The sequence below is a fragment of the Oryza glaberrima genome, chromosome 9, assembly GCF_000147395.1.
Source record: "Oryza glaberrima chromosome 9, OglaRS2, whole genome shotgun sequence".
Taxonomy (NCBI): Eukaryota; Viridiplantae; Streptophyta; class Magnoliopsida; order Poales; family Poaceae; genus Oryza; species Oryza glaberrima.
In genome coordinates, this window is record NC_068334.1 from 21486912 (window position 1) to 21501271 (window position 14360).

The 14360-nt window shown below is 42.0% G+C and overlaps 3 protein-coding genes across 4 annotated transcripts; all 3 read left to right on the plus strand.

The window, feature by feature from the left end:
* Positions 1 to 1203: 1203 nt before the first annotated feature.
* On the plus strand, positions 1204 to 5072 carry LOC127784410 (monodehydroascorbate reductase 3, cytosolic). Its single transcript, XM_052311702.1, has 10 exons — positions 1204 to 1392; positions 1620 to 1691; positions 2297 to 2348; positions 2469 to 2549; positions 2731 to 2849; positions 2946 to 3165; positions 3339 to 3457; positions 3549 to 3674; positions 3924 to 4064; positions 4605 to 5072. Exons 1-10 carry the CDS (start codon positions 1339 to 1341, stop codon positions 4926 to 4928), a joined length of 1308 nt encoding a protein of 435 aa, XP_052167662.1. The 5' UTR covers positions 1204 to 1338; the 3' UTR covers positions 4929 to 5072.
* A 44-nt stretch (positions 5073 to 5116) lies between these two features.
* On the plus strand, positions 5117 to 8491 carry LOC127784411 (flagellar radial spoke protein 5). 2 transcript variants are annotated; one of them, XM_052311704.1, is made up of 9 exons: positions 5117 to 5406; positions 6337 to 6421; positions 6515 to 6631; positions 7099 to 7163; positions 7285 to 7373; positions 7471 to 7550; positions 7626 to 7737; positions 7819 to 7938; positions 8063 to 8491. In XM_052311704.1, exons 1-9 carry the CDS (start codon positions 5118 to 5120, stop codon positions 8243 to 8245), a joined length of 1140 nt encoding a protein of 379 aa, XP_052167664.1. In that variant the 5' UTR covers position 5117; the 3' UTR covers positions 8246 to 8491. The 2 variants fall into 2 exon arrangements, with proteins under 2 accessions (XP_052167664.1, XP_052167663.1); XM_052311703.1 differs by lacking the exon at positions 5117 to 5406 and adding an exon at positions 5530 to 5882.
* Positions 8492 to 10287: 1796 nt separating this feature from the next.
* LOC127785405 (histidine-containing phosphotransfer protein 2) lies at positions 10288 to 13381 on the plus strand. Its single transcript, XM_052312845.1, has 6 exons — positions 10288 to 10594; positions 10708 to 10841; positions 11004 to 11072; positions 11732 to 11803; positions 12376 to 12448; positions 12907 to 13381. The coding sequence occupies exons 1-6, from the start codon at positions 10535 to 10537 to the stop codon at positions 12946 to 12948; spliced, it is 450 nt and encodes a 149-aa protein (XP_052168805.1). The 5' UTR covers positions 10288 to 10534; the 3' UTR covers positions 12949 to 13381.
* The last annotated feature ends 979 nt before the right edge of the window (positions 13382 to 14360 follow it).

Below are 14360 nucleotides of genomic sequence, written 5' to 3' on the forward strand. Positions count from 1 at the left end.
CGTATGATAAGATCGAGTAACCTGATCGATCTTCGACAGCATACAAGAACGTTTAGTTATGTGATGTCGGTGTCCGTGTGGCGCCAGATGTGAATCGGTGAACAGATTAGGGAGAGGAATTACAAAACTACAGTGATTCTTCCAAAAAATAAAAATTAGGAAAAAAAATCTACTAGTACTACTGGACTGCAATACCATTAATTAGGTGTCTATCTCCTTCGTCTAACTAATCCATGAGTTTGTTCTAGCTCCTCCGCACGGCAACAAGCCAGCAGCAGCTCAGCTGGCCTCTAGCAGACCCATCGCTTGGCTGATAACGGAAAATTCCGAAATGAGATATTTACAAATAAAAAATAATCCGTGAATGAACTATTATATACTGTTCGTAACGATCTAAAAGCAAAAAAAATAAAAAATAAGCTACGATGAAAAAAAATAATCCTAAAATCAACTCTAAATATATATATATATTTAAAAAAAAATCAAATTTTGGCTAATAAGTATAAATATAAATGAAAAGATAAGCATATAGAAATTTGGCTGATAGGAGTGAGCCCCATCGATTAACCTAATAAGCTAAAGCAAAAGCCAAAATTTAAATTTTCAAATTTAATTTTAAGATATTCAATGTAATTTCTTTTTAGCGAATAAACATATAAAACTTTTATCTATAAATTAATTTTTATTTTTTAATAAGCCGTATTGACTTATTGTGAATATGTATAACCGATGAGTGTCAGTACTACTATATTTGAGCGGCTGTATATGTGATCGATTGTTCACTCGATTGACTCTAAGCAGGGAGACTGGTAAGTGGTAACACACGAGTATGAGTATGCATGCGTCCAGATTGTTCTAGAACATTTTTATAAAAATCCATATTTCAGAGGACAGGACTGCACTGGTTAGTACCTGCTCTTCCGATTCCAAAACCAAAAGCTGGAACTGAAACCTCTGGATCCATCCATCCATCGGACGACGTCGCCTCCTCATCCATCACAAGTCCGGACGGCCAGCAGCGCGCCACGTGTAAGGCCACGCCAGAGACCAGCCAATAGGCAGGCTCCACCGAGTCAGCCGTCGTGCACTTAAATGTGCAGTCACCGACGGGTGGGACCCGCTCTCTGGTGCTGGCCCACATGTCAGTGTAATGCACATAGAGTGGGTAGGAATCTCCATCCGTTTGGGAACACACAACACAACAACTACCACCCCCACTCCGCTCCTTCCTTCCTTCCCGCATTTGGATTTACCCCCAAATCTTCTCCAAGTCCAATCGACCTCATTTCATTCGATTCATCGATCGCTCGGCGCGGCTTAGGGTTTTTGGCGGCAGCGATGGCGTCGGAGAAGCACTTCAAGTACGTCATCCTCGGCGGCGGCGTCGCAGCGGTCTGTGCCCTCTCTCTTTTTTCGCTTGCGCCTCCCAAATTTGCAAATCACCTTCCTTCCGTCCTTCTCGCCCTGCCGCCCTGGGAGGGGAGTAGGCTGCGGGAGTTCACTGGAAGATCGATGTGGGATTCATTCGCTTGGATCCTTTTATTTGATCTTGGTCTGTTCCGGATCTCGTCGAAAGTACGGTTTTTCCTGTTCCTAATTTCTCTCTGAATATTTTGCAGGGATATGCGGCACGGGAGTTCTCCAAGCAGGGTGTTAAGCCAGGGGAGCTCGCCATCATCTCCAAGGAGGCCGTATGCTCTCTCTCTCTCTCACACACACACGCGCGCGCGCGGGTTGACACACAAAATGCTCTCTTCTGCTCTCTCTCTTTCAATAGGTTGTTCAGGTGCTCCATATCCATAACTGTAGTACACCTTCAATCGAGTTAAGATGTCTAGTATGCCAGTTTTTTGTTATCCACAAAGCATAACAATGGCAAATGAGTTGTGCTTATGCAATAGTTGCATACATCAGTATGTTAGTGGCAGGCCTCAACTATTATTTGTTTGCTAATTACTGAATCCACATGTTTGTACTAAATCTTCTGTTGCCTAGGTACTTTTACTTACTGGAACCATACCTGTTCTTGTTGTAAGCCACTTGTTTAAGCATGTCGCAATTAACCAACCTTCAATCTATTGCTGGATTTTTGCCTACAACAATGCTTTGCTAAAAAGAAAAACTTTGTATTATGGAAGTTGCTTCTGAGGGCCAAAAGAAACAACTCTTGTAAAGCCATTTTGGCACAGCAAGAAATAGTCCTAATTTGCCCTTTGCAAGTTCTGTCGTTCTGTCAATTTTTACTTGCTTGTTCATCAACACAGCATTGTGTTTCTTATCAAAAGTTCTCTTTCAGGTGGCTCCTTATGAGCGCCCTGCTCTCAGCAAGGGATACCTCTTTCCTCAGAGTAAGTCCTTAACTTACCGTGTTCTGCCTTTTCGTGTCTGACCTGTGCCAGCTCTATGTCACATGTGGATTGATCAACTTGTACGATCAAAGTAACACCATTTGCATTCTCTGCGAATAGATGCTGCAAGACTCCCAGGATTTCATGTGTGTGTCGGCAGTGGAGGAGAGAGGCTTTTGCCCGAATGGTACTCAGAGAAAGGTATTGACTGCCATTTTGCTTTCTGCACCATATCATCTTTTAATGATTTATTTGTCATTGTTGAGGTTAATTACCATCAATTTGAAATTCTTATTTTTGCTCACCTTAGTGGAAATACGTCATGTAATGATTTTTTTTTATTCTAAGCATACTCCTGAATCATGATTGCATCTGTTGGCAGGCATTGAGTTGATCCTGAGCACTGAAATTGTCAAAGCTGATCTTGCCTCCAAGACTTTGACTAGTGCAGTTGGAGCAACCTTTACATATGAGATTTTGATCATTGCAACTGGCTCCTCAGTATGTTGTGAACTGTGAAAATTTGTTTAATATCAGCTCATTGCTGTTATTACTATCACTTGTTATTTACATGCTCTTTTTTTATCCGCTTGTCAGGTCATCAAGCTATCAGATTTTGGTACTCAAGGAGCTGATTCCAACAACATTTTATATCTAAGGGAAGTAGATGATGCTGACAAGCTGGTTGCAGCTATCCAAGCAAAGAAGGGTGGAAAGGCAGTTATTGTAGGAGGAGGTTACATTGGTCTAGAACTTAGTGCTGCATTGAAGATCAATGATTTTGATGTCACGATGGTGTTTCCTGAACCTTGGTGCAGTAAGTGTCACCACTCATATTTTTGCTAACCACTGTTCAACTACTTACTACGCATCAGATGAAAAGAATCAGTTTTGCCCATACGATTGACATGCAGTTATGATGTGAAACGAACTTATAGTGGAAACTTTCGTGATGATGGGAATCTGACATTGTAAAATATCTTCTTGTAGTGCCTCGTCTCTTCACTGCTGATATCGCGGCTTTCTATGAGAGTTACTACACTAACAAAGGAGTTAAGATCGTGAAGGGTACAGTAGCTGTTGGTTTTGATGCTGATGCTAATGGTGATGTATGTACATCTTCCAAATCCAAAATAGCTCTGTAGCTCTCAGTGTGAATGCAAATGACTGTCTGCTTTCCATCGGTTCCCTATTTACTAGGTCACAGCAGTTAACCTGAAGAATGGCAATGTGCTTGAAGCTGATATTGTTGTTGTTGGTGTTGGGGGCAGACCGCTGACTACTCTCTTTAAAGGTCAAGTTGCTGAGGAGAAAGGTGGAATTAAGGTTAGTTTGCTTTTAACCTGTAGGCTTGACCACAGAAGGTGCTAGGGATGTTTCTATCAAAGAAACAGCGTGTAAACAACTGGATGTTTCTTTATCAAAAAACAGCAGCTGTGCATTTGCTATTTTTCTTTTTTGTGCAAGCAACTCGTTTATAGCATTTGGCCCATCTTGATTGCATTCCTTGAAACAATTGAGCATGTGCATTATTGTTTATACCTTAATATCTGGCACGCCCAAAATTGTATGCAGACCAATGCTTTCTTTGAAACAAGTGTTCCTGGAGTCTATGCTGTCGGTGATGTGGCCACCTTCCCCATGAAGATGTACAATGAGTTGAGGAGAGTGGAACATGTTGACCATGCTAGGAAGTCTGCAGAGCAGGCTGTAAAGGTGAGGCCATTCCACTTGTGTTTCTCTGAAATACAGTAGTTGTGACGACTAACACCACATAGTGGCCTGCACTTGGATCTGACTTGATAGTGATCTGAGTTAAGCAATTATTGAATTGCTCGGAAAACCACCAAATGCTTGGTGTTCATGAGTATCCCTGATTAGCATGGTAGAATTTGATCACTGAAAAATTCTTTGCACTGTCATTCAATAATGATTTGAATATATTGCATGCAAGAATAACGTTAAACTGGACGATGTAATGTATTGTCACATGGAATAGAATGATCTAATGCATAGTCATCTGATAATGTATTATGAAATATTGAAATTGCACTAAAGAATAGTGCAAACTTTGTGTTAATTTCTTTGAGTTGTCTTTGCGAGCAGTGAAATGTCAAAACCTTGGAGTTACCAAACCACTTGGAATCCAAAAACTTCGCTTGTGTTGATTCTGATTACCAACAGGCAACAGTTGTGGCTACTTAACTCTGAATAGGGTTATCATATCTTAGCTTGAACCCTGCATCTTTGTTTCAGGCAATCAAGGGAAAAGAGTCCGGCGAGTCCGTTGCGGAGTATGACTATCTGCCATACTTCTACTCCCGGTCATTCGACCTGGGATGGCAATTCTACGGCGACAACGTTGGCGACACCATCCTGTTCGGAGACAGTGACCCGACCTCTGCCAAGCCCAAGTTCGGGTCCTACTGGATCAAGGACGGCAAGGTGTTGGGTGCCTTCCTGGAGGGTGGGTCACCTGATGAGAACAAGGCCATTGCCAAGGTCGCGAAAACTCAGCCGCCCGTTGCCAACATAGAGGAGCTCAAGAAGGAAGGCCTCCAGTTCGCCAGCAAAATATGAGATTCTTGTAGTTTTGATGTACATTTCCACATGATACTCCCCCTATTGGTTTTCTGATTGTGATGCATCTGTACTCTGTACTCCTCTTAAATATGGGCACTTGCTATAGCTGCTGAGATTTGAATAAAGAAGTTTTCTACTACAGCCTTTGCCTTTCACGGTTCAAAGCTACTGGTATTGTTTTGTGGAATGGCGGCGGCTGCTGGGCTCTCGCCCAGGCTTGTTGTTACGCCGGGGAGGAGAAGCCACAGCCATGGACGGCGGCGGATGTGCTGCGCGGCGGCGGCGGCGGCGCAGGGGGAGAGGAAGACGACGGTGAGGAGCAAGGAGGGAGACGCGGTGGAGTTGTGCCGGGTGGTGAACGGCATGTGGCAGGTGAGTGGCCCGTCGTGGGGCCGCTACGAGACGCCCGCCGCCGTGGACGCCATGCTCCGGTACGCCGACGGCGGCCTCTCCACCTTCGACATGGCTGACATTTGTAAGCCTCTCCTCCCGCCGCATTCTGGATACCTCGCAGGAAACTGACACGTGGGGCCCACTCGTAGTGACACGTACTGTAGCTGCGTGAAATTTACCCCGTCCGTGCCGCGACGAATCGAGGCCAGTAGCGCCTTATCTCCCTCCCTCTCTCTCTCTCTCTCTGTGTCATGTCGTCGTCGTCGTCGGCAGCTCGCACCCTCCTCTCGCCGGCGGCGCCTCCTGTCCCGCGCCGCGGCGTGGTGCGTCCCGCGAGGTGCTCCGGGGGCGGCGGCGCGGCGGCGGTGGAGACGGCCGCGTCGGGGGCGAAGGTTTGTACGGTGAGCAACCGCGGGGACTCCCTGGCGATATGCCGGGTGCTCAACGGCATGTGGCAGACCAGCGGCGGGTGGGGCCGCATCGACCGCGACGCCGCGGTGGACGCCATGCTCGCCTACGCTGACGCCGGCCTCTCCACCTTCGACATGGCCGACCACTGTATCAATCTGCCCCTCTTTACCTCTAATCACTCTAAACCCTATCGTCGGCATTTGTGCGAACACGTAGCGTGCGTAGCATTGTTGCTGGTACTATGCATCTGCTAGGTGCTATGCATCTGTTGGTGGCACTTAGTTGTTGCTCAATTGATGCCCATAAGCTGTACACCTGTCCCACGGTTATGAGTTGATGCTATTCGATTGAAATCGGGAAATGGTTTTGTTTCACTTTGAAAAAAAGTTTGCGTCAAAAAAAAAAAAGTTCATGTCTCTAGCTATGTTCAGTTCAGAAAAGGTTCATGTTTCATTGACGTATTTAGCTGCACGGCCTAGCAAGTGTAAATATATGAGAGTTGACACTAATAAGAATAAATCAATCTTTCTCCTAATATTTAATCTAGGAGCACTGAGCATGGTATCAACTTGATTTTAAGGCATGGTTACTGTTTTGGCAGATGGACCAGCAGAGGATTTGTATGGCCTTTTCATCAATAGAGTTCGGCGTGAGCGGCCACCTGAGTTGCTTGAAGAAATCAAGGGGTGAGAGCGATTTACCATGGTCTTTATGCCACTCGGAGGTGTGTATAGCAGTTTTTCCGCTGCTTCTAATTGTTATTTTATTAATCTCCGCAGGCTAACAAAGTGGGTACCACCTCCGGTTAAAATGACCAGAAGTTATGTTGAGGATAATATTAACAGATCTCGAAAGAGAATGGATGTTTCTGCCTTGGACATGCTGCAGTTCCATTGGTATGTTTCTGTGGATTTGTGTGCTACTTATTAGTTATAGTAACATTTGGATGCCATTTGGTTTATTGCTCAGTTTTTTTACATTTACTGCTAATCGCAAATTAACTACATTCTTAGAATGTTGAACTGTTTTGTTGCTAAACAATAAGGAACCTCCTGTCTCAAGTGACTTTTATATCACAGTTTCTTGTACGTTTGCACAATCAAGTTTCCGGTGATCTATCATCCAGAAAAGATTGTGTCCTTCCATTGACCATTGCTCTTAGCTTCGTAGTTATGCTGCAGTAGAGACCAGTTTAAAGTACTACAGATTTTTAGTTTTGAGTGTACTGTGGAAAGACCTAAACTTGAGAGGTGTTATGATAAAAACCTGCGGTATGTGTAATCAGTCGAGGAAATGCAGCAATGTTTTATACTATAACTACTGCCATAATTTGTAATTCAGCTGACCTTTTATCATAATATAGGTGGGATTATGCAAACCCTGGATATCTGGATGCACTAAAACACATCACAGACCTAAAGGAGGAAGGTAGTATTTTGAACTTGGATCAGATTTTTAGTCTACTTATGTGTTTCCTTTCGCATGTCATGGTTTTTCAGTACTGACGGATTCTCGCTTCATGCCTTGTTTTGTTATGTATAATGTGAAGGTAAGATAAAGACAGTAGCTCTGACAAACTTCGATACAGACAGGCTGCAGATAATTCTAGAAAATGGTATCCCAATTGTCAGCAACCAGGTATATTTTCACCTAACCCTTATGGTATATTTGCCTTTTATTTGTGTTAACTATCATATGGTCCACTCAATGAAGTGAGGGATGTTGTAATTGCCAGGTTCAACATTCTATTGTTGACATGCGTCCGCAGCGAAGAATGGCAGAACTTTGCCAGCTTACTGGAGTAAAACTTATAACGTCTACTCCTAACCACATGTCCCCTCTCCCTGTTTTGGCATAACACATAGTTTTAATGCAGTATTACTGATGCAGGTATGGCACAGTTATGGGTGGTCTGCTGTCTGAGAAGTTTCTTGACACCAATGTATCTATACCTTTTGCTGGACCTCCTCTGAATACCCCATCTTTGCAGAAGTATAAGCGGGTGAGCATTTTGTATATCCTATGTTTGAACGAGTTACCTCCTTCCCAGTTCTTGCTATTCTCATTGTTGAAGCTGTGACAGATGGTGGATGCCTGGGGTGGCTGGAGCCTGTTCCAGGCTTTGCTTCAGACGTTGAAGAAAGTATCATTGAAGCATGGTGTTTCTATATCAACTGTTGCTGTGAGATACATACTGAACCAGGTATACATCCATTCAATTTATCTTGAGATTTGTCTTTTTCTTATATATATATAAAATAGTATCAGTGAAGCATTTGCCATAACTAACATGTGACCTTTGTCATTTTGGTTGTTTATGGGAATAGACATCTGTTGCGGGTTCAATGGTGGGTGTGAGACTGGGACTCTCTGAACACATAAAAGACACCAACGCCATCTTCTCGCTTGAATTAGATGAAGACGACATGAACAGCATCACTGAAGCATCGAATAAGGGAAGAAATCTTATGGATATAATAGGCGATTGTGGAGACGAATACAGAGCATAATTGTGCAGAGAGATAAAGAGAGAGAGGCAGAGGGGGTAGACCAATGAGGCGTGTGCCTGCCAGTTTTCTGGAGTTCTGAAATCTGATCTGTTTTGTCATGAACGTAGTGTGCAGCAGCTATCTGATCTTCCAGTATACTACTACTCCAGATCAGTGTGTAAACCAACCTCCCAAAAGAAAGTGGCATTTTATAAGAACTGTACATACACAAGACAGATTATAATTTGATATGCCCATTAATACTGATTCGATTTGCGCAGTTAGCCAATTAAGGAGTGTCGCATATGCTTTGGTTGGTCATGTCCAGGGGGAGGCACTGCACTATTTCATCAGCAATCATCCACGGAAAGTGGTGGTGACAGACCGACAGGCAGAATCGTGCCCTCACCGAAAGCCACAATATAATGCGGTTTGCGGCCAGGAACAGAATCTTCGTTCCCAGCATACCATATCCCGATCATGTAGGCAAGGTACCCTCCTTGCCTTGCCTAGCTGCTCCCATCCACCATGATTTGTACTTTTCCTTCATCCTTACCGTTTATATAAATAATAAAGAAAACGGCATATATTAATCAGATAACCACCAAATTTCATGCCAAATAGGCTCCTCTAAGATGTCACGTAAAACTGCCATGGACTGATGGGCGCATACAAAATCCATATCCTTTTTCTCCCATATTATAACTCAATCTCATCCTTATTAGTCTTTGCTCCATAAACAGTCATACTGAAAAAAAAAGGGCGCATAATATGATCGTTCCCGGTAAGATTATACAATGTTTCACAATATAACACCAGACTGCCAGCATATATAGTCTTCCAACCGTAATATCTTCTTGCTCCAAAGCTTTCTGAATATTGTATTGTAATACATCTTGTATTTCCACAAAAAAATCAATATTGCAACACATTTTGTATTGGGAAGTTATTTATGTTTTGCCTTGCATTATGATAGGATCTTTTTTTTTAAAAAAAAAAAACTTATGGATGGTAACTAATTTGTTCGTCTGTATCACTGTATGGTACAAATGATTAAGAACTAAACATTGCCAACCAGAGCTTTATGACCTGAATAACTTCTTGCCCCAAAAGGCTTTTCAATGTTGTAATACATTTTGTATTGGAAGTAAATTTTGTTTCATCTGGCATGCAATGAAATCACTCAATTTTCCCTACTAAATTAGTGATGATTTATTAGGCTACATTGGTAAAATCATAGAAAATTAGTAACTATTATATAGCCGCATAACAAATTTACAATGTCACATCGTGATGCCATCACAATGGCTTTACAGTCATAATAACTTCTTGCGCCAAAAGGCTTCTCAATATTGTAATACATTTTGTATTGGAAAAGTGATTTACATTTTGTGTGCACTATGATGGAATCGCTTTTTTTTACTACTTATGGACAATATTTTATTCGGCTACCTTGAGAAAATACCGCTGAAATTAGTAAACATTTCATAACCGCATCACTGCCGTTAGAGAGCTTTACGACCGGAATAACTTCTTGCCCAAAAGCTTTTTCATATTGTTATGTTTTATCATCGGGATATAATTATGTTCCAAGTGGCATTACGATGGTTCTTTTCTACCTATAGACAACTTTTTTTTTCATTTGCATTGGCAAAATCCTATTAAAGTTAGCAAATAATACTCACTCTGTTTCATATTAGTATAATCTTTTTCTAGTTAAACTTTTTAAAGTATAAGTTTGACCAACTTTACAGAAAAGCATAAGAACATTTTCAACGCAAATTAAATGTAATATCAAAATACATATATTTAATATTAAAGTTTGCCTTATAGAAAAAAAAGATAAAAACATCTTATAATATGGATAAAATGGAGGTGGTACATATGATCCCAAAAATGATGGAACCAAACAATCATATGAGACACATAGGTCCATCACATGAGACACAATGGCAAAGCCTGTTCCAACCTGCGGAGCCGTACACATGTACCACAGGCCGTGGAATCAACCATCCTGAAAAAGAAGAGAAAGGAAAAAGGAAAGCGAGAGGGAATAATGTAAGAATAAAAAGAAAAGAAAAGGAAAGGAAGCTTTGGAATGAGGAGGAGGAGTGGCGTGAATCCGCTCCACCACCGGCGTCGCCTCGCCGTGGCCTCTTCCTCTTCCTCTTCCTCCGCGTATAAATAGATTCCCCTCTTGGGGCCTTGCCTTTCGCTGTCAGCCTCAGCCAAACTCTTCTCTTCTCTTCTGCCTACTTCCCACGCCACCCCCACCCTCGCCGCCGATTCCGATTCCGATTGCGCTCGCCCATGGCGGCCGCCGCTCTCCGCGACCAGCTCACCGCTCTCCTCTCCTCCATGTTCTCCCAGGTGACCACCTACCTTCTCCCTCTCCTCTCCTCTCCTCTTCGCCAGACCTACTGCTTGCGGTTGCTTGCTTCCAATTCTAGCTCTAATTAATCGGTGCTCTCGTCGCGATCTAGGGTTTGGTGGACGAGCAGTTCCAGCAGCTGCAGATGCTGCAGGACGAGGGGGGCACCCCGGGCTTCGTCTCCGAGGTCGTCACCCTCTTCTGCGACGACGCCGACAGGATCATCAACGAGATCGCCACCCTGCTGTGCGTGCCCCCCCCCCCCCCCCCCCCTTGTTCTTTCTTGCCTAATTCGATTTCTCCCTCGTGCTGCCGTGCTGTTACCATGGGATTGAGTTTTTCCCCCCTCCAGCTTCCACCCATGTGTTTGATCGGTTTGATTTTTTTTTTTTTTTAACATTTGTGCAGGGAGCAACCCGTCGTCAACTTCGATAAGGTCGACGCCTACGTTCATCAGCTCAAAGGCAGCAGCGCCAGGTGATCATCCCCTTCTACTTCTACTCTACATTTGGTTTCTTTCTGTACACCATTTGTCTGATGATGCATATCTTGCCTGCCTGTGGTTTGTGTATCAAATGTTCAATTGACATGAAGTTCCTGCGGTGCCCTTTTTTCATGTGTAAAGTAGCAGCATAACAAACCTTTTGTTTCGCAAACAATTGAGGTACAAAACCGTCTTATTGTTTGCAACCATCATACTGGTAGGGATAAGTGGTATCCCACTGCTCGAGCCAACTGTTGTTAAGCGAACAATGGTATGCGTGATAGATAATGGCTCTATTGGTCTATGGCTATGGCATTTCAACTAAAATTATTTTTGCTAATCATGGCAAATGATTTCAATTTTTCATTTTCTGGTGTCTTTTCATATGTATTACAAAAAACAATAGAGACCAATGGAAATTGTTATTGTAATGCTTGTTGACATGTAGAGAGTGTGTATTACTATTATTGACCATGCTTATTGCCCCGGTATTGTTGTTGATGAATATGTTGACGTTAAAACCTCATCTTTATTTGTCAATGCTACCACCTTGGGAACAGGACATGCTATATATAGTACTTTATAAACACTCCTATGATCAAACCAAGTTGGCATTGTGTTTCTGATTGGAGTTCTTTTTGGCATATTTCAGTGTTGGTGCTCAGAAAGTGAAGTTCACTTGCATGCAGTTCCGTCAGTTCTGTCAGGACAAAAGCAGAGATGGGTGAGTATTCAGTAACTTATTATATGTACATGCCACACCATAATCATGCTTTGATCTTTGTATTGTTTGAATTCCATTCATGTATTTAAACCTGATAGTCAGCCATGTCTCGCATGGGACTACTTTATGCATGTATACTTTATGCAATCTGATTTGCATCCTGCAACTTCATATATTTTGATACCGTAGCACTTGGTTCGTTGCCTCAACATGCTAGTCCTTGCCGATTCTCATACAATCAGTGATCCCCTAGGTGGCGACATAGCTCATCTTGGTGGCACCTAGGTGCCACCCTCTTATATATCCTTCCCAGCTTATTTATCCTGTCTGGGTGGCTGTTAGGTGCTAGTTTCTATTCTGCGGCTTGACTAGCCTAGCGCCTTGGGGAGCACTGCATGTAATTGTGCTGGCTCCAGACTCCTGTCTATATGCTACTATACAGCAACAAATTCTAAGATGGCTTGATTTTTCCAACTAAAACTAAGTTGCAAGCTTGCAATTTCTGTTCAGTTTCATTTCTGTTATTTTATCTTCGCAACTTTAGATAATGTGGTATGCTTGCATAATTTCAGGTGCCTTATGGCATTGGCTGTTGTGAGAAACGACTTCTATGATCTGCGCAACAAGTTTCAGACTATGCTTCAGGTAGTACCTTATCTTCTCCATTGGCTTTTGACTTACAAAAATTCACTAACTATGAGGTGCCACACAAGGGTCGATAGTATATCATATAACTCAAATAATGTCCTTTGTTTTTTTTTTAGACTGATAATCTCCTTGGTTATGGCATATATGATTTGACAGTTGACACCAAGTTATGTTGGAAGTTTCTGAAAGCTTTACTTGAGGGTGTGTTTGTTAATTTTCTTGGATATGTTTGGATGGTTGTATAGGATAGTCCCAAGCAGTCATCAGTGTTTTTCTTTACCTGCTTAAAAATTGAAGTTTAATATCTGGATAGCAACCAAAACTTTGGAACTTGATTGATTTTTTATGTGAATTTTCGTTCTCCAGCTGCTCATTCAGCTTTCATGTTGAGCATCATAAAGCTGCTGTTGATGGTTCCTGGATCTTAATTATTGACATGGTGTGTTTTGATGTAGCTGGAGCAGCAAATCCAGGCTTATGATCCCAAGCAGCAATAAATTGAAGCAAAAGAGTGTAGCTGCATGTGATCTCACATGATAAATGTATCTTTGAAGATGTAGACCATGTTCAATGGGCTTCTGGCTTAGAGTGTGTGCGCGTGTGCAGAATCAAATCATTTGGTTTGAGGCTTCATGCTTCCAACTTTGAGCTCATAACCCTTTAATTGTTAGTGACAACTGATCGTCTAGTGTCGATGTACCTGTTACCTGTCTGTGTTCGGTTGTCTGCCACCTTTGCAAACTCTTACTGGTTGTCTGGTGACTTGTTTAGCTGGCTTGTGACTTTAGGAAGGGAAAGTGTGTGAAATTGCACCATAATTTCTGACTTAAGAGTTGTGAAGTCTTGATGCTGGGTGGTATACAAGTCTATAAACAACGATCACCCTGTTTAATATCAACATGAACAAGCATCGGTATTCAGTTTTGAGAATTTCATGTTGTTGTGCATGTCGTCGGAAAAATAAATTACACAGTTGTTTTGTTTAGTCAGTACCCAGTAAGTGCCCCTTTTCGATTCAAACAAAAACCATCTTTTTCAAACCAACAATATAGCTACTAATGGTTCATTTGGCGCTTGTGCACGATTGAAGAAATGCTGCTCTTTGTTCTTTTAGCGTTGCAACTTTATATGTTATTTGTTGGGAAAGACACGCAGAGAAGTATATATTATATTTGATTGATGCAAGAAGGCAGAGGTGATGAGAAGAACAGAGCGTGCGTGTACGTGCAACCCCTGCGTGATCAGATTTTCATCCTGATTCCTGATGGCCCTGCAGTTGTCTACATGTTCTTCCCATTGCCAGTCCAAATACAGTTTGTTTATTATTCTTTGCCTTAGGTTTTTAATTAATCTGTAGATTCGGATAGATCTCGCGTGTATTAAATTAGATTCTGTTGAAAGAATTGTAGACGAAGAATTGAAGACGATGTGTGCGCACCACCAGTATGCTTATTTGTTCTTTTATGAACAATTAATTGGATTAGCCATGCTTGCATGTCTTTTTAATTTCACACAGCCTGGAAAGTATAGAAGAGAACTTTTAGTTGAGACGCAGTTAAGCTGCATCGCGAAACCGTGTCGGTTCATCAAATTTATTTACTTAGCCTGGACCAGCTTGGGAGTAAAAACCGTGCATTGGAGTGTAGGACTCCTTCCATTTTAAATTGCTTTGTTTTAGCTTTATTTTAAGTCAAATATTTCAATCTTGACTATTAATTTTCAAAACTCAGTGTAGTTTAACATAATCTTACAAAGTCAAACTATATAAATTTGTATAAATTAATAATAAAGATATAAATGTTTGATTTAAGATAGAGCTAATTAACTAGAGGTGTAGTACTAATTAGCTAGAGGTGTCTGTTTGCCAGTCTGTAACACAACGTGTAACTGTATGTAACATGTCAGAAGC